Source organism: Cricetulus griseus (assembly GCF_003668045.3).
Source record: "Cricetulus griseus strain 17A/GY chromosome 1 unlocalized genomic scaffold, alternate assembly CriGri-PICRH-1.0 chr1_1, whole genome shotgun sequence".
In the NCBI taxonomy this organism is placed as follows: domain Eukaryota; kingdom Metazoa; phylum Chordata; class Mammalia; order Rodentia; family Cricetidae; genus Cricetulus; species Cricetulus griseus.
In genome coordinates, this window is record NW_023276807.1 from 143,713,459 (window position 1) to 143,732,318 (window position 18,860).

The window sequence follows — 18,860 nt, forward strand, 5'->3', positions numbered from 1 at the left end:
TGGCATTCAGATTCCAAACTTAAGTTCCTAATTACTAGAAAAGTAGATCTTTTAAGAGGCTACTCGGAGGCTGCTAAGTTCAGTTTGTAGAGTTTTTTCGTTCAGTAAGGATTTATTTAGTATACTTGTAATTCTGGGTTTACAACATGAATTAGATACTATCCCAGCCCTCTGGGAGGTCATCAGCATCCACCAAGAAAACAGATTCATGCATATGTAGCTCTTTTGATAGCTTGAGTTAGAGTGTGATAAATGCTACATTATGGATTCAGCTCAGTGAATTGCTGTTGGCCCTGCGATATCCCGGGTACCAGCTCATTAAAGATTCAAAGGTGATAAAACATGATCTCTTATCTCCAGCGGTTTACTGTTTCCACTTGCCAAAAAAACATAATTAAAAGAAGGCTCTATAAGTATTATAGTAAGTTATATACAACTACTCTGGGAATGCTGACAAAAGACATTCATTGAGCCTAAGAGGTGAAGAGGCTCAGTGTGAAATGAGGGTAGAAACAGCAGCTCACAAAGAAGCTGCGGAAAAGCATCTTAACATCCTGAATAAAAGGAAGAGGCAGCAACAGTGTGGTGTATGTTTAGGGAGTTAGAGCAGTTCAGGACTTGTGAATCAAGTGGAAGGTTAGGAAAGCACATTGGGGAGGTGATGGGAGGACAGCTCATAGTGGTGGGGGTGACATTATTGTCTTCTGGGTAGATCTGCAGAATTGGCTGTATGTAGAAAAGGTGGCAGGAAGATTGTTCAGTAGAGTAGGTGAGAAATGATTGGGGTCTGGATTATAGTAGTTTTATATTGATAGAGTAAATTCTGAGAAATATTGAAAAAGCAGCTTTTAAAATCTTATTTTTATGTGTGTGTACCTACCTGTGGAAGTCAGAAGATGGGGCCAGGTTCTCTGGTGCTAGGGTTATAGGCTTCCTGTGTTCTGTGACTTGGGTGCTGGTAGAAAGTACTCTTGACTACTGAGCTGTCTTTTCAGCCCCACATGTAAATATTATAAGACTTTGTAATCCATTAATTGAATGGTGGAAAACTTAGGGTTAAGGTTCAGATAGCTTTTAGTGAGTGGTAACAATTCATTAGGCAGAGCAAGGAGAGGAAGAACTTCTGTTTTGTTGGTGGTATTGTGGTCCAAAGTGTAGGGGAGGCTGTGTGGCTTTCCTGAGGAGCTTACCGTTTGGGAGACTGTAGGGGAAAGATGTTTGGAACTTCACTGTGAAGGTGTCTTAGAACATGATTTCTGTAGGCAGTGGTGGTGTGTTTACTACTTTTTAAATGGATGAGTGATGTGGACACATCTGTTTCAGTAATTCTGGACACTGAGGAAGAAAGTTTAGAGGTGCTAGTAACACAAGTGCAAGGAAAGGGGCTGTATTACCTTGCTTCGTGTCTTAGAAGTATTTGCATCTGTTCGATTCAGAGGCCTCAGCCTGAAGAAAGTGCTGGAATTAACACTGACTTAATGGTGTCTTCTGTGATCAAAAGGGTATGAATTGATAGCATATACTTTAACACTTATTAGTAGCTAACACATACCAACTAGTGTCCTAGGGCTAAGAGACAGCACAAAATAAAATAATTGACAGAAGAAAATTGGTACCAGTGAGATAGCTTGCAGGGTAAAGATGCTGCTTAATCTGATACCTGCATTTGAACCCTGGGACCCATATGGTGGAAGGAGGGCATTGATTTCTTCAAGTTGTTCTCTCACTGCCACATTTACTTCCTCCTACTCAATAAATGTGATTTAAAAAATAAAATCCCTTTCTGTGTTTATGTGGTTTCTTAGAACTGTGTGTCACATGTGTGCTATCACTGCTAAAATTAAGAGTGATTAAGTTATGGGTGTAAACAAGATTATCCAAGAAAAGATTAAAGACAAAGCTACTCAGTGGATTATAAAAAATAGAACCCTGCTTCACAGTGATAATGGGATTATGGGTTTACTCAGATTTTAAAGATTTACTCCTTTGTCTTTTAGGTATTAAACCGCCTGACATTTGCATCTACTCTTTCTCACCTTCGTCGTTTAAATTCTCCCATCGGTAGAGACGGCAAGCTGGCGAAGCCAAGACAGTTGCATAATACGCTGTGGGGAATGGTGTGTCCTGCTGAGACCCCAGAGGTAATACATTATGGTTCAAGTTTGCTAACAAGGACAATAGTTGTCGGAGGCAGGAGAGACGTGTAAAGTGCACATGGGCATGTGGTTCTGTAAGCGGCCGATGGAGCTCTGTGGGTCACCCCAAACAAAAGGGCAAGAAGCTTTTTAAAAACATAATTATATGTCATAACTACCTCAAGTTTTTAAATTATGCATCATGGTTTAAAATCAGGATTTTTTTTTTGTAATCTTTTTCTTAGAAAGTTAAATGTATACCTTGAAGCCAAATTGAAAGTAAAATGTTTATAGAAAACCATTTGTATAGGCATGTAAAAGTGATGTTAATAATTATGTTGTTTACTCCTTAGGGCCATGCTGTAGGACTTGTGAAGAATTTAGCCTTGATGGCTTATATTTCAGTAGGATCCCAACCTTCTCCAATTTTGGAATTTTTAGAAGAATGGAGCATGGAAAATTTAGAAGAAATTTCTCCTGCAGCGATTGCTGAGTGTGTACAGGCAATTTTTCTCTTTAAACTGCTGTTAATTGTTAAGTTACAGTTAGTACAGACAGACCTGCTAAATATAGAATGCTTTTGTTTTTTTATTTAGTGCAACCAAGATTTTTGTTAATGGCTGCTGGGTTGGAATCCACAAAGATCCCGAACAACTCATGAATACTCTAAGGAAATTACGACGTCAGATGGACATCATTGTATCTGAAGTAAGAATTTTCTTTTTCTTTTTTTACATTGTTGATAATTGAACTCATGGCCTTGTTTAATGTAGGCAAATGCTCTTCCACTGAGCTCTACATCTCCAGTTTTGAAATGAGAACTTGTAATTAGCTGAAAGGGTGTGCTGTATGAGTTTTGTAGAGATGGCACAAGATTAGTGAAAACTTTCTTCATTGGCAGCTCCCTTTGAACAGGACTTCCTTGATTGTCAAGTACATTATCAGTACTCTTGATACTTTAGGCTAAGTTAAGACATTACTTGTCCTTCTCTCTCTCTCTCTCTCTCTGTCTCTGTCTCTGTCTCCCTCCCTCCCTCCCTCCCTCTCTCTCTCTCTCTCTCTCTCTCTCTCTCTCTCTCTCTCTCATCTATCTATCTTGTGTGTGTGCATGTACCCATGTGGATATGTACCATGGAGTACATATGGAAGTCTGATAACAACTCTGGGGGGTCAGTTTTCTCTCTCTGTCAAATGAGTTCTAGGGATTGAATCCTGGTCATTAGCTTGGGGGTAAGCACTTTTACCCCACACTGGTCAAGACTTTTCACTTTTTTAAATAATGGGGTAGTGTGACCCAGTTTTTAATATTCCAACTTTTGGGCAATTAGTTTATTCTAGTCACTGACCTTTTTTTTTTTTAATTTTTGTTTTGTTTTGTTTTGTTGGACAGGTTTTTCTGTGTAGCCCTGGTTGTCCTGGGACCAGCACTGTAGACCTGACTGGCCTCACACTCAAGAGATCCAGTAACCTCTGCCTCCTGAGTTTTGGGGTTAAAGGTGTGCGCCACCACCTGCCTTGATTTCTAAGATTATATGTTAGAGTTAGGTAATTCACTGGAAATTGAGTTTCCTTTTTGACTTCTTTACATATAAGCACTTCAATTTCTATAGTGCTGTTAATAATGCATAAATCTTATATTGCATATTTTCTCAAAATAACTCTTTATATTTTTTAGGAATGTATTTTGTAGACCAGCACCATCCAGTAGAAATACAATGTGAGCCACATAACACAATTAAAATTTTTCAGTAGTTACATTAAAAAGCAAATGAAATGAAACAAATGAAATAATTTTTAACACTGTATTTTGATTGATATATCTAAAATGTTGCCCTTCAAATATTATCAATATGAAATTGCTAGTGTAATATTTACATTGTAAAAAAATATTAGTATCGTTTAAGTATGTAAAATTTATTCTTGCAGCACATTTCAGTTCACAAAGGTCATATTTTAAGTACTCAGTAATCACCTGTGGCTGCTAGCTGCTATAGGTGGATTTTAAGCCATTTGTTTTCTAGGTGAGGGAGTCAGGCTTTGGAATAAATGGGAAAGTATGGTTAAGACAGAGCAGTAGCTGGGCATGGTGTGTATGTCCTCAATTCCAGTATTCCGGAGGCAGAGGATCTCTGCATTTAAGGCCAGCCTGCTCCTCATAAAGAATTCTTGGAAATACATGAAATTAGTGAAGTACTAAAATAAGGATTGGGACTGTAGCTCAGCGATAGAGCATTTGCCTCGCATATGCTAGGCCCTAGGCTCATTCTTCAGTACAAAACCAGAAAAACCAAGTAAACAAATCTAAAATAAGAAATTTTTATATATGTTATTTTACATTGACTGTGTACTCTTACTCTTATTTCCAGATGTTATTCAGCTGAATAATTAGGGTTAAATTTTTTTTTCAATCATGAGTTTTACAATTACACCTTTTTTTAAAAAAATAGATTAACAGTGGCAATTACCTATTTTGTTTGATACGTGGCTCACTTCAAGTTTAGTAGTTTTACTTATTTTACTTGTATTATTAATTTTTTTCCTTTTCTTTTCTCTCTCTCTCTCTCTTTTTTTTTTCATGTGTATAGTGTTGAAGAGCAAACCTAGGGCCTCACACATGCTAAAGCAAACTCTATACTGCTGAGCTGAGTGTGTCCTCAGCTGTTGGCATAATCTCTTTGTACACTGTCTGAAGATTTGCCTTTGTTCTTCCTCCCTTGCCTAAGGCACCTTCTGATTGGTTTAATTAAGAGCTGAATGACCAGTAGGTAGGCAGGAAGAAGATAGGCCAGACTTCTGGGCAGAGATAGGAACTCTGGGTAAGAATCTGATATGGGAGGATTCACCAGCCAGACTCAGAGGAAGTCAGGTGTATGGTACTGAGGAGAGAGCTAGTGATATAAAAGAAAGACCTGTTAAACTCAGCCCTTTTATTTTACATTTATGAGTGTTTGCCTTCATGTATGTATGTGCTCCATGTGTGTGGCTGGTGCCTGTGGAGTCCAATAGGGGTGCAAGATCCTCTAGATTTGGAATGACAGATGGTTGTCAGTCACCATGTGGGTTCTTGGAGCCGAACCTGGGTCCTCTGCAACAGCAGCAGTGATCTTAACAGCTGAGCAGCCTCTCCCACTCTCGTTTTTTGAGATGGAGTCTTCCTCATTTGCCCTTGCTGGTCTTAAACTTGGAAGATCAAGTGAGCCTCCCCACTCAGCTCCTGAGTGATGGTGTTATAGGTGACTCCCACTGTGCCCAACTAGTTTTTATTTTTTGCTGAGTTATAATCATACAAAAAAGTGAAAGTTCATGAGATTGTTTTGTCTTTTATATCTAGGTTTCTATGATCAGAGATATCAGAGAGCGGGAGATTCGGATCTATACAGATGCAGGCCGTATCTGTAGACCACTTCTGATTGTAGAAAAACAAAAGCTGCTTTTGAAGAAGAGACACATTGACCAGTTGAAAGAGAGAGAATATAACAACTACAGGTAAGTTTGTGGAGTGAGAAAAAAATAATGTGCATTAAAAAAAATTAAGATGGGCCGGGTGGTGGCGGCGCACTCCTTTATTCCCAACACTCGGGAGGCAGAGGCAGGAGGATCTCTGTCAGTTTGAGACCAGCCTGGTCTACAAGAGCAAGTGCCAGGACAGCCTCCAAAGCCACAGAGAAACCCTGACTCGAAAAACCAAAACCAAAACCAAAAAAAAAACCAAAACAAAACAAGAAAACAACAAAAAATTGATATGGAAAGCATACAATTGAGTGGATTTTAGTTTAATCACAGGGTTGTACAGCCTCTGTTACTATCCAGTTCACAATACTTTCAGTGCCCTAGGAGAAGCTTTACCATCAGCAGTCGTATTTACTTCTCTTACTTTTTGTTATTATATAGTGGACTTGTTTGGTTTGTGTTGAAGTGTGAAAGTCTTTTGTTACATTAAAATTTAATGAGAAATAACTTGTGTGATACAGAACACAGTGCATGTGAGTAATGTATTTTTTGGAGAACATTCTTGCTATGTAGGCCAGGCTGACCTGGAACATACAGTGAAGTATGATCTTCCTGCCTGAACTGCCTGAGTATGGGGGAGTATAGCTGCTATGCCACCATTTCTTGCATAAGTAAAAAATATAATAAAAACATGAAATTGCTTTAAAATTTTACTTTTAATAGTATTATAAGCCTATATATTATAAAATGTATAGTTAACAAAGTGAACACTCAATTTATACTTGCCAATTTTGCCATTTTTTTTTTTTTTTGATAATGCCCTTTTCACAAGCAAATAGGAGTAATGGGTGGACATGGATTTTACCAGACCTTATTTTGTGTATCATCTATTTCCCACCCCCACTCCTCAAGTATAGATCTTTAAAACAAAGTAAATAACATGTACAGTTTAATTGTGTATGGTGTTGTTTATTTTTCCCCTCTGTAACAATCATATATCTGTTTGAAATTTTCTTGTATTAGTACAAACACAAATAGGAGTAGTTTGTAAGCAATAGGCTTTGTTTTAAAATATTTCAGGAAACTGAGTGAATTGTTTTTAGTTGGCAGGATCTGGTGGCCAGTGGGGTAGTAGAATACATTGACACCCTGGAAGAAGAAACAGTGATGCTTGCGATGACTCCAGATGATTTACAGGAGAAAGAAGTAGCTTATTGTTCCACATACACCCACTGTGAGATTCACCCATCAATGATTCTTGGTGTCTGTGCATCTATTATTCCTTTTCCTGATCATAACCAGGTTGGTAGTGCTTCTGTCCTGATTTGCAAGGAATCAGGGAAGTAGCAAGTGTTAGGAATTAGTTTGAAATCTTCAAAGGATATGAGTTCCTACAGAATCAGCAGTTTGGCCTGTGTGTTAGTTACTTTTCTGTTCCTCTGATAAAATACCACAACCAAAGGCAACTTAAGGAAATGAGTTTATTTTGGGTTCTGCTTCCAGAGGGCATATGTTGGAGGAATAGGCAGAGGAACAGGAACTGAGAGCTCACATCCTTATCCAGAAGCCTGGAGCAAAGCGCCAAGTGGGGATAGCATGTGGCTTTGGAATGTCAGAGCCGGTCCCCAGTGATGTACTTCTCTCAAGCCTACACCTCCTGAATGTCCCCAAACACTACCATCAACTGGGGACTAAGTGTTCCATGCCTGAGACTTTAGGGGCACTTACCACTCAGACCACAATTGCTTGCCCCTGGTTTTGTTGGGTCATAAGTGGTTCATATCTGTCTCTGAGAAAAAAGTCAGAAACTTTGTAACCAATTATTTTTCTGATTTGTTGTTATTATTTTTGTTATTATTAAATATTCATTGTCTTTATTTTTGTTTCTACCACTAGTCTCCTAGAAACACATACCAGTCTGCTATGGGCAAGCAGGCTATGGGAGTTTATATCACCAACTTTCATGTTCGGATGGATACCTTGGCCCACGTTCTCTACTACCCTCAGAAACCACTTGTGACTACGCGGTCTATGGAGTATCTGCGCTTTAGAGAGCTGCCAGCAGGTGTGTTCAGTTTGCTCCTTGTTTTTTAAGTTTTTGCCATGCTCAAGACACTTAAGGGGAAAGTGCTTGGGAAGATTAAAATTGCATATAATAGCTGGTCAGTGGTGGGTGGCGCATGCCTTTAATACAAACACTTGGGAGGCAGAAGCAGGTGTATCTCTGTGAGTTTTAGGCCAGCCTAGTCTACAGAGTTAGTTCTAGTATAGCCAGGACTGTTGCACAGAGAAAGTCTGTCTTAAAAAACAAAAACAAAACCCAAAACCAAAAAAAACCAAAAAACCCAAACTTTATTAGCCATGGTATTTCTTCCTTTAAGAACTCTGTTTAGCTTCTTTTCTTGATGTTTAGTTTCTTTAGAGTCTAATCCTCTGCTGGGGGTGTTTTTCTCAGTCAAAATTTTTTTAGTACTTTAATTTACTATGCTATGCTGTGTTAACAATTTTCTTTTTTTTAAAAAAAGATTTATTTATTATGTATGCGGTGTTCTGCCTGCATGTGTACCTGTAGGCCAGAAGAGGGCACCAGGGATTGCTGAGAACTGAACTCAGGAGCAGCCAGGGGCTGTCAGAGAAAAGTCTCTTGTAGACCATACTGGCTCAGTATGTAGCATAGGCTGATTTTCCTACTTTTGCCTTCTGAGTGCCCAGAATACCATTATGGGCCACTATTCCTGGCTTCTTAATTCTTTACAATAAATTAATCTCTTGTTATATACTGTGTATGTGTGCCATGCTGTGCCATGCCATGCATATAGATCATATGCATGCATCAGTTGTTTTGTGGGGTCAGTTCTTCCCATTTTACATAGGTTCTGGGATCAGACTCAGGCTGCCAGGTTTGCACAGCATGTGCCTTTATCCCTTGAGCCATATGCTGGCCTTCTTTTTTTGCCCTGTTCCCTTCCTTCTTCCCTCCCTATTCTCTCCTTCCCTCTCTCCCTCTCCTCCTTCCCTATACTCTTTAAAGATGGGGTGGTCTTATGTTGCCCGGGCTGTTTTCAAATTCCTGAGCTAAAGTGATCCTCCTGCCTCAGTCTTCTCCTGAGTGTTAGATGATAGGCCTTTGCCACCACACCCAGCTTTTTTATCAGGAAAAGTAGTTCAGACAGCAGTGCTAAGAATTAATTGTGGCTGGAAAGACTGTGGCACTTTGGTGGGGAGAGAGCAGTAGGGCAGGACCAATTTCATATTTAAAACTAAAAATTCAGAGGCAAGGGTCTCAGGCTTGAGTTCATTGCTTATTCACTTTGGGGTCATAGTACTTATTTACCTTTGATCTATGAGAATAATAATGTTTGTTTTGTTTAAGGCACAGAGTTTCTGTGAGGATTGGGCACGCACTCTGACTTCAAAGGGACTTAGATGTAGAACTACTAGTAAGGATGGATTCACTGGGAGTGACAGTTCGGGGTGTAGCTAGCAGAGCAGTTGCCTCACACACAGGAAGGAATAGACATCGACAATTCCCATGATACAAACATCCAAGCATTTATGACAAATACCATTGAGGAAAATGGACTTCAAAGAAAGGATGGATTTCCCTGCCTCCCAGTAGGTCCTTTAATGTGTGTTGTTCCATGTACTGCAGGAATCAACTCAATTGTCGCGATTGCTTCATATACGGGCTATAATCAAGAAGACTCTGTTATCATGAATCGTTCAGCTGTGGATCGAGGCTTTTTCAGGTCAGCTTTTGGTAAAATTTATTGAAACATAGATATAGTGGAAATACATTTTTAAAAAAGTTTTTAAAGAATGGATTTGACTGTTCTAATCTGAAAGCAGAAGACCTGGTTGGTGTCATGCAGCTCCAGGCAGTGGTTCTTGTGTTTCTGAGGTTTTAGATGTGATAGTTTAAATGTTTTTCTGTTGTAAGAAAATCTGTATTTGCATTTAGATAATACAGAAACATCTAAGGAAGAAATACAAAGAAATCTTAGAATTCCAAAATAACTGGTAAAATTATGGTGTGTTTTCTTTATATTCTTGTTTGTTTACTATATAGTTATTTGTTTGTTTACTACATAGTTCAGGCTGGCCTTGAACTTACTATGTAGTCCAGGCTGGATTGAAGTCATGGCAGTCCTTCTGTTTCTGTCTTCTAAATATTGAGATTACATGAAATCCACCATCACATTTGGCTTAGTTTTCTCTTTTTTACTGACAAAGAGATTAATCTTAAATATGTAGCATAAGAAGGTTGCTTAAGACACAAGAAATTTAGGAGGAAAAATTTTCTCCCTGTATAATTTTACAAGATAGAACTATGATTAAAGCATGGGCATTTATGGCTTTGCCTGAAAATGCCTCAATGGAGATACCAGGGCAGACCTTGGGTGGGCATTGCTCAGGCCTGTTAGGAGAGGACCTCTGTCAGTGGGAGGCTGGACTTAATTACCTGGGTCCCTCCTGATCTCACCTGAGATGGCAGGTGTTTACATTTGTGAGTCAGATGCCACATGTAAAGCCCACTTAGGACTGAACCTTGACCCCAGTACATAGTGACTCTTATCCCCACTTTGTGGTTCAGATTGTCTTCCAAATATCAGTTAAGTCAACATTGCTGTACTCTAAGCTCTCTTATGAAAAGAAACTAGAAATCACCTTTTGGAACTCTGTTTTTAGGTCTGTTTTCTACCGGTCATACAAAGAACAGGAGTCTAAGAAAGGGTTTGATCAAGAAGAAGTGTTTGAGAAGCCTACACGTGAAACATGCCAGGGTAAGAGACACCGACATCAAACTATGGTGTTTGCGGTTCACTTGCTGTAAACTCTGCAGTGTTGTCAGGCTGTGTTGCTGTCCTGTAATGTGGTAGTGTGTACCCTGCGATTCTCTTAGAGCGCAGATTTTACAGCATTCTTGCTTCAGAGATTTCCTCCCTGCAGTCTGTGGGGAAGACAGTTTAAGAAAGCAGGCAAGGCTGTGTGGTTTATGGCCACGCCTCCAGCTGTGTTCTCACTGTGCTGTTTGTTCCTGTTCTTCAGTGTCTCCCCTAAACTGTGGTGCAGGCTTGCGAGATTTACCAGCTAAATATTGTGAAACATTTAAAAAATGGTGACAAGATATCTAGCAGTTCTTGTTTTTTATTGTTCACAAGGTACTTAATAAAGAGTACTTACAGGTGACTGGTAGGATGTCCTAGGAAAATGGTTTATCTGCCACTCCTGATAGTATTGTAGGAAGGTGTAGTATGTTTTGTTTCCTTAAATTCCTCCTTTTACTGAATACCCATTGGGTGGTTCTATGTAGCTGTAAGTGGGTGTTCAGTGGAATTAAGATGCACAGCTCAGCCAGGCAGTGGTGGTGCATGTCTTGGACCTCGGCACTTTGGAGTTAGAGGCAGGCGAATCTCTAAGTGTGAGGCCAGCCTGGTCCACAGAGTGAGTTCCAGGACAGACAGGGCTGACAGAAACCCTGTCTGGATGTGTGTGTGTGTGGAGAGTAGAGGGGGAGCATAACTGATGATTCCTGTGGGAGAGTATATGAAGGACACGGGCATTCTTTCTTATGTAACAATGGCTACACCTTTAAGAAAGCCTCCAGGAAAGCTGGGCGTTGGTGGTGTACACCTTAATCCCAGCACTCGGGAGGCAGAGGCAGGTGGATCTCTGTGAGTTCGAGGCTAGCCTGGTCTACAGAGAGAATGCCAGGATATGCTCCAAAGCTATACAGAGAACCCCTGTCTCGAAAAAACCAAAAAAAAAAAAAAAAAAAAAAAAGCCTCCAGGAAAAGTGTTTCTTGCTAGAATCTGACTTTCTACTGCTCAGTTTGTTTGTTTTTTCTTTCTTTTTCTTAGTAGATTTCTTTCTTTCTTTCTTTCTTTCTTTCTTTCTTTCTTTCTTTCTCTCTCTCTCTCTCTTTCTCTCTTTCTTTCTCTCTTTCTCTCTCTTTCTTTCTTTCTTTCTTTCTTTCTTTCTTTCTTTCTTTCTTTCTTTCTTTCTTTCTTAATTGTTTTTATTTTCTGTGTATGAGTGTTTTGCTTGCATGTATGCCCATTGACTATGGAAGCCAGAAAAGGGCATCCAACTGGAGTTACAGACAGTTATGAGCTATCATGTGGGTGCTGGGAACTGACCAGGGTCCTCTGGAGGAACAGCCAGTGGTCTTAACTGCTGATCCATCTCTCCAGATCCCCTCCTACCCCACCCCCAAGTTGAATCAAGGTTTTGCTATGTAGCCTTTGCTGGCCTTGAACTCATAGTGCTCTACCTGCTTTAGCCTTCTGAGTGCTGGGATTAAGGGCATGTGCCACCATGTCCAGATATAGTGGATCCCCACCCCCCCCACTCCCCCACCCCCACCCGAGACAGGGTTTCTCTGTGGCTTTGGAGGCTGTCCTGGAACTAGCTCTTGTAGACCAGGCTGGTCTCAAACTCACAGAGATCTGCCTGCCTCTGCCTTCTGAGTGCTGGGTAGATTTTTTTTTTTTTAATTATGATATTAGAGTGCAGTAGTTTATAGTGTTTGGAATAAGGACAGTAATGAACAGGGTTTGTGGTGGTAGAGATTTTCTGTGAATTATCACTGATTTGGAAGAGAGTTATGTATGTGGTTTTTCATGCTTGTTGGGGAAATTTTGTGGTATTTTAAATAATTTTCTTTAGTGTCATTTAAGAAAATTCCTTGTCTGTTTCCTCACAGGTATGAGGCATGCCATTTATGACAAGTTGGATGATGATGGCTTGATAGCTCCAGGGGTTCGTGTGTCAGGGGATGATGTCATCATAGGCAAGACAGTCACCTTACCTGAAAATGAGGATGAGTTGGAGAGCACTAATCGACGGTACACCAAGAGAGACTGTAGCACTTTCCTCAGAACAAGTGAGACAGGCATTGTGGACCAGGTTATGGTAACCCTCAACCAGGAAGGATATAAGTTTTGTAAAATAAGGGTGAGTGTAGCTTTATTCATGTAGATAGTTTTGTAAATTAATTGCATTTCAGTTTCTGACCTATTTTTGTGTGAAATCAGGTACGCTCTGTTAGAATTCCACAGATTGGAGACAAATTTGCTAGCCGACATGGGCAGAAGGGCACTTGTGGTATTCAGTATAGACAAGAGGTAAGTGCCTTTGGTCTTTCTCAGGCCTAGCCCAGAATTGTATTGAAAAATTAATTAAAATTTCCTACAATTTGATTTTTTTTAATTTTAGTGTTTGTTAACCCACCATGTTGAAGAGATTTAGGGCACACACAGTCACTTGAGCAGTGTCAGCTGTAGCTATGCCTCTAAGAGATTCCAATATCTTTATGTCTCTTCAATTTCCTTTGTAGGATATGCCTTTTACTTGTGAAGGCATAACTCCTGATATCATCATAAATCCCCATGCCATCCCTTCTCGAATGACAATTGGTCACTTGATTGAATGTCTTCAAGGGAAGGTAAGATTTTGTCTTCAAAAAACAATAGATTCTGAGTTGATTTCTTTCAGCATGGTCATCATTTCTCTAATATTTGAGCCAAGATACCTTGTTAAAAGCAAATATATTTTTCTGCTTTCAAATTGGTTATTATTTTACCTTTTCATCCTTTTTTATTTTTAAGAAATTTTGCTTGGGGTAGGGGTTAGGGAATGGGACAGTAGATAACAGCATTTGCTATGTAAGTCTGAGGACCTGAGTTCATCCATGTAAAAAGCCACAATACCTGGGGCTAGTAAAACGGCTCAGCAAGTAAAGGTGTTATCAAGCCTGACAGCTTGAGTTCAGATCTGAACCCACATGATGGAAGGATAGGACTGATCCCTACAAGTTGACTCCTGATCTCTGCATAAATAAATGAAATATGCAAATAATGGGGGTGAGAGGGGAAGACTATAACCCCAATGCTTTGTATGTGGAGATGGGAATCACTGTGGCTTGTTGGTCATGAGCCCAGCTTTAGGTTCAGTGAGTGAGAGACCTGTCTCAGAGGAATATGAAGACTGATGGACCAAGAGACCTGATGTATTAGTTTTTGTCATTGTTGTTATGATAAATAAAACACCATGACTAGAAACAACTTGAGGAAGAAAGGGTGTCTTAGGGTTTCTATTGCTGTGAAGAGATACCATGGCCATGGCAAAAATTTTTGGGGGGCAGGGGAGGAGGAGGGGGAGGTTTCCAGGAAGGGTTTCTCTGTGGCTTTGGAGGCTGTCCTGGAACTAGCTCTTGTAGATCAGGCTGGTCTCGAACTCACAGAGATCTGCCTGCCTCCCTAGTGCTGGGATTAAAGGCGTGAGCCACCACTGCCCAGCCAGCCATAGCAATTCTTATAAAGGAGACATTTAATTGGATGACTCACTTATATTTTCAGAGGCTTGGTCCATTATCATGGTAGAGCATGTGGTATGCAGACAGATAGGGTGCTGGAGAAAGGAGCTGAGAGTTCTACATCTTGATCCACTGGCAACTGTGTCACTGAGTGTAGTTTGAGCATAGGAGACCTCAAAGTCCCTCCCAAAGTGACTCATTTCCTCCAACAAAACCACACCTCATAGTAGTACCACTCTGTTTGGCTTGCCCAATTTGTTTTCTAGTACATCCTAGGACCACCTGTTCATGGATGGTACCATTCATAATGGACTGAGCCCCCCATATCAATTATTAATCCAGATAGTGCTTCACAGGGCAGTCTGATGGAGGCAGTTCCTCACCAGAGGCTCCCTCTTCCCACATGACTCTAGCTTGTTTCAAGTTGACAAACTAACCAACATATCTGATGTCCTCTTCTGGCCTCTACACATGGATGTATATTTGCTTCCCATACACGTATATATACACCAGCACATGTGTTTGCACATACAAAAAATTGCCAAGTATTGCCAAGCAAGAATTTTTTTTTTTTACCCCCAGTCAGGGTTTCTCTGTGTAGTTTTAGAATCTGTTTTGGAACTAGCTCTTGTAGACGAGGCTAGTCTCGAACTCACATAGATCCGCCTGCCTCTGCCTCCTGAGTGCTGGGATTAAAGGCGTACACTACTACCGCCCAGCAACCAAGCAAGGATTTTTGCATAAGTTCGTTGTGCTAGCCAATTGTGCCATTGGGGTTCAGGATAGACTTTGGCTTTTTTGTAAGATACAGCATGTATATACAGCCTTTCATATATTTGTGGTTATAGCAACTAGCTCTTTTCTGTAGATGAGTTAATTCTTGGATGGTTAAAATGTTTATTAGCTGTAAATGCATGTCTCGGGAAGTTTTCTGGTTTTGAGTATCTTGTTAAAGTACAATAGTAATGTAACACATGAATGTTTGTTTATGACTTAATGTCAGAAACGACTTAATGGCATATGCCATTTTCAGACATTAAGATGTTATTTGCCTTGAGAAATTAGATTCATTTGGGATTCTCAGTGTCTTTGTACATGATCCCATAGACAGACATGTATTTGAAAGCTTTTTAGCCTTTTTGGGGGGATTACTTTGTTACATCTCAGATAAGATAGTAATAAAGTGAATCTCATTGTATCACAACTTTTATAACAGTTTTAATTTTAAAATCTTTCCTTTTCTAGAAAATATTACTTTAGTTGGGTATATCATTACTGATTTGTAACTTCTCTCTCATATACTTTATTCCAAAGGTCTCTGCTAACAAGGGTGAAATTGGTGATGCCACTCCATTTAATGACGCTGTCAATGTGCAGAAGATTTCTAATCTCTTATCTGATTACGGCTACCATCTCAGAGGAAACGAGGTATACTTACTATCACAAAAGTACCTTGTTACATGTCATAGCATACAGCATGATGCAGTGTCACGAAGTAAACACATTTATAGGTCTAATACCCACATTGAGGAAAGAAATTACCCAGAATGTTTTTATGCCTTGAAAGTCCCTTTCCAGTCACTATCCCTTCCATCACAAGGTAACTACGGTCTCATTATAGGCTAGTTTTGACTTTTATGTAATAGGAGTATAGATATGGATATGCATTTTTGAACTTGTTTAATATTTAGTTATATATGGCAAAATCTGTCTGTTTTCAGGTACTCTACAATGGATTCACTGGTCGAAAAATTACATCGCAGATTTTTATTGGCCCCACTTACTACCAGCGTTTGAAGCATATGGTGGATGACAAAATTCATTCTCGAGCTAGGGGACCTATTCAGATCCTTAATAGACAGCCCATGGAGGGTAGATCTCGGTAAGATAACTGCATTGTCATCATTGTGTATTGTTTAAATAGCCTTTCACTTGAGAATGTTAACCATGTATAAAAATAGACAGTGGTATGATGACTGCCTGTGTTCCTGCCACCTCACTTTTAACAGTTACCAACTCAGGGTTTCTCTCTGTGGTCCTGTTTGTTTTGGGACTTGGATATTCGTAGACCAGGATGGCCTGCCTCCTAGAATGCTGGGATTAAAGGTGTACGAACCATGCCCAGCCTTACTGCATAATTTTTTAAAAAGCTTTATTAGTCAGGATGCAAATAAAGGCATGGTTTAAGTCCTTTTTAAATATTGCTTATTTTTAATTTTACATTTTGTGTGTGCGTGTGCGTGTGAATATGGGTGTTAGAGGACAACTTGTTGGAGTCAGTTTGCTTCTTTTCACCATGTGGATTCCAGGATTTGAACTGAATGTTCAAATCCTTTAACCACTAGCCATCTCAATGGGCCTTGGCTGCCGTTGCCCTCAGACTTTTTCCTTTGAATTTTATGAGTTGAGGAATCTTGATTGTTGGTCTTGGGGAGTGCTCACAGTCTGGATGTGCTGCTTGCACCCCAGGCCTGTGACTTCCTAGTCTCTGTGAGAAGTAATTGCATTAGGAGGCTTGATGAGACTTGGGGTATGAGGTTTGGATAATAACACTTTATGGCATTATTTACTTCTAACATCAGGTAGTGACAGATCATTGTGTAAAGCCTTTGATGAACTAGAGAGTACAAACTGATGAGAGTCCATCTATTGTTAGCTATACAGATACTTCTTTGGCTGTTGCGTCAGCTGGTTGCCTTTTGGTGTAGTTCCTGTAATAGAGGCAGGGTAAATGCTCTTTTCAGTATAGTAAGTTCATTATGTCGCATTGTTTAAAGAAGAATAGCAAGCTTTTGTTCAATAGTTCTTGAGTTCACAGTGCATGTGTTATAATAAGGAGGCCACCATTATACACTTGTGTGACCATTGAATGAATGTCACCATGCTTGGGGAAACCTGTAATCACTCACCTATTCATTGTGTTTGTCACTGTGCATTTATCATTTCTGACTCGATTGCTGGGGGATCCCTTACTGAGAAGCTGTTTTATTTAGATTGTCTTTTAAAATTCACTTTCAAGTATAGAATTGAATTCTAGAGAGTTAAATGATACCAAGATGAGCCTCTGCTTTGTACAGCTCTGTATTTGATGAGGAAAATTGTATGCTATACTTGAGCACATTTTCTCTCTACTTCATTTGGAGACATTCTGATGTATATTAAATGCTTGGTTACTTTTCCCCTCCTCACCAGGTTAGAGAGATTGCTAGGGCATAAAAATCAGAAATTAGTTCTGTACTACTACTATTACTTCACTCTTGTCATTAATCACAGAGGTGTTGATCAGAAAAGATCAGTACAGGGCTAGTGAGATGGTGCAGTGGGTAAAGATACTTGCTGCTAAGTCTACCTATGTGAGTTCAATTCTCAGAAGAGAACTGACTCCTGCAGTTTGTCCTGTAACCTCCACACATATGCAGTGACACTGGCATTTACATATATACACAGTAAATAAATAAGTACAAAACAAGCTTTTGTTTTCTTATTAACAGTGATGGTGGCCTACGTTTTGGAGAAATGGAACGAGATTGTCAGATTGCCCATGGTGCAGCACAGTTTTTAAGAGAAAGGTTGTTTGAGGCATCAGATCCCTATCAGGTCCATGTTTGTAATCTTTGTGGAATAATGGCAATTGCTAACACCAGAACTCATACATATGAATGCAGGGGCTGCCGAAACAAAACCCAGGTATGTGTATACGGTATTTTGTTTGTGTGATGTTCTTACACTGTAGTCATGGCAGATTGAGTATGGTGGGATTTTCAGTTTTGATAGCAGGTCTCTAAGATTACTAGTTTCACAAGTAAAGCTAATTTTCTTTTCTAAAACAAGCTTAAAAGCAATTTCTCTAAGCTGTTCATCTCTGAAATAATGTTTTGTACACAATTTTAAAAATATGCTTATGTGTATTTTGCCTGTATGTATGTCTGTGTACTATATGCATGCAGTGCTCAGAGGCTAGAAGAGGGCATCAGATCCCTTGCAACTGGAGTTACAGATGGTTATGACTGCTCTGTGGGTGTTGGGAATCAAACTCTGTGTAGCCTTGTAGATCAGGCTGACCTCGAACTCACAGAGATCCGCCTGCCCAGACAGTGTTCTTAACCACTGAGCATCTCTTCAGCCCAACCAAGAGTTTTTCTTAAGCTTTTTATTTCAAATTCATCAGTTAGGAAGGGCGAATATATGTTTGTTGGCAGAAAGGAGGAACTACTAAAACCTCCCGGGCGGGACAGAGGCTGAAGCACAGGGTGGATGCACACAGCCTCTCACCTTAAGTGCAGTAGGAAGTGGAGTCTGATATAGCTCTGCTGACGACAGTTTCTTTTCTCTCTGCAGATCTCTTTGGTGCGAATGCCTTATGCGTGCAAACTGTTATTCCAGGAGCTTATGTCCATGAGTATTGCACCTCGAATGATGAGTGTTTAGTTCTATTGGAAGTTCACGGCAAGACACTGTAAATATCAGTTCTTGTTTCTGTGGTGGTAGTTTTAAAAAAATGACAAAATGTACTACTGTTGTGATAAGAATTTTATTTGTTTTGTTTAAAGCTATGCATGCTTTTTTGTAAATAAACAATACATTTTTGTAGATAGTCTTGATGTGTTATCTTTCTCTGTGTAAAACCAGCTGGATGTAATAAAGTGTTAGTGGATTAGGTTAAAAGAAAAAAATCAGGCAAGAATAAAGGGGTTATAGTTGTCAGTTGTCTGTAAGCAGTTTTAGCTACATAGGCTGATGCATTTTGCAGGTTTATAGCTGAGCACCTTGACCTGTTTAAGAAGAAAGGAATAAAAATTAGTTACATATATGGACATAATTGGCAGATTGTCAGTTTCTAAATCAATGAAAATGTTAAATTCCGTGGCTAATGGACAGGGCATGGTAATGTGCCTGTAGACCCAGTATTCAGGCTGAGACAGGAAGAGTGTTTAAACCCAGGAGTTAAAGGCCAGCC

The 18,860-nt window shown here is 39.7% G+C and overlaps 2 protein-coding genes across 2 annotated transcripts in view; one reads left to right on the plus strand and one right to left on the minus strand.

Annotated features, from left to right (window-relative positions):
• Polr2b (RNA polymerase II subunit B) overlaps nucleotides 1-18,493 on the plus strand; it is a 37,714-nt gene extending 19,221 nt beyond the window's left edge. The window contains exons 11-25 of the mRNA XM_027390960.2: nucleotides 1,998-2,141; nucleotides 2,489-2,628; nucleotides 2,732-2,843; nucleotides 5,467-5,621; nucleotides 6,689-6,887; nucleotides 7,482-7,650; nucleotides 9,238-9,334; nucleotides 10,275-10,369; nucleotides 12,293-12,543; nucleotides 12,624-12,713; nucleotides 12,926-13,033; nucleotides 15,218-15,331; nucleotides 15,625-15,785; nucleotides 17,395-17,590; nucleotides 18,242-18,493. Coding sequence (XP_027246761.1) covers nucleotides 1,998-2,141; nucleotides 2,489-2,628; nucleotides 2,732-2,843; nucleotides 5,467-5,621; nucleotides 6,689-6,887; nucleotides 7,482-7,650; nucleotides 9,238-9,334; nucleotides 10,275-10,369; nucleotides 12,293-12,543; nucleotides 12,624-12,713; nucleotides 12,926-13,033; nucleotides 15,218-15,331; nucleotides 15,625-15,785; nucleotides 17,395-17,590; nucleotides 18,242-18,331 — 2,121 coding nt within the window. The 3' untranslated portion in view covers nucleotides 18,332-18,493. The remainder of the gene's footprint in view (nucleotides 1-1,997; nucleotides 2,142-2,488; nucleotides 2,629-2,731; nucleotides 2,844-5,466; nucleotides 5,622-6,688; nucleotides 6,888-7,481; nucleotides 7,651-9,237; nucleotides 9,335-10,274; nucleotides 10,370-12,292; nucleotides 12,544-12,623; nucleotides 12,714-12,925; nucleotides 13,034-15,217; nucleotides 15,332-15,624; nucleotides 15,786-17,394; nucleotides 17,591-18,241) is intronic.
• Igfbp7 (insulin like growth factor binding protein 7) overlaps nucleotides 18,416-18,860 on the minus strand; it is a 58,751-nt gene continuing 58,306 nt past the window's right edge. The window contains exon 5 of the mRNA XM_027390963.2: nucleotides 18,416-18,675. Within this exon, the coding sequence (XP_027246764.1) occupies nucleotides 18,656-18,675 (20 nt within the window). The 3' untranslated portion in view covers nucleotides 18,416-18,655. The remainder of the gene's footprint in view (nucleotides 18,676-18,860) is intronic.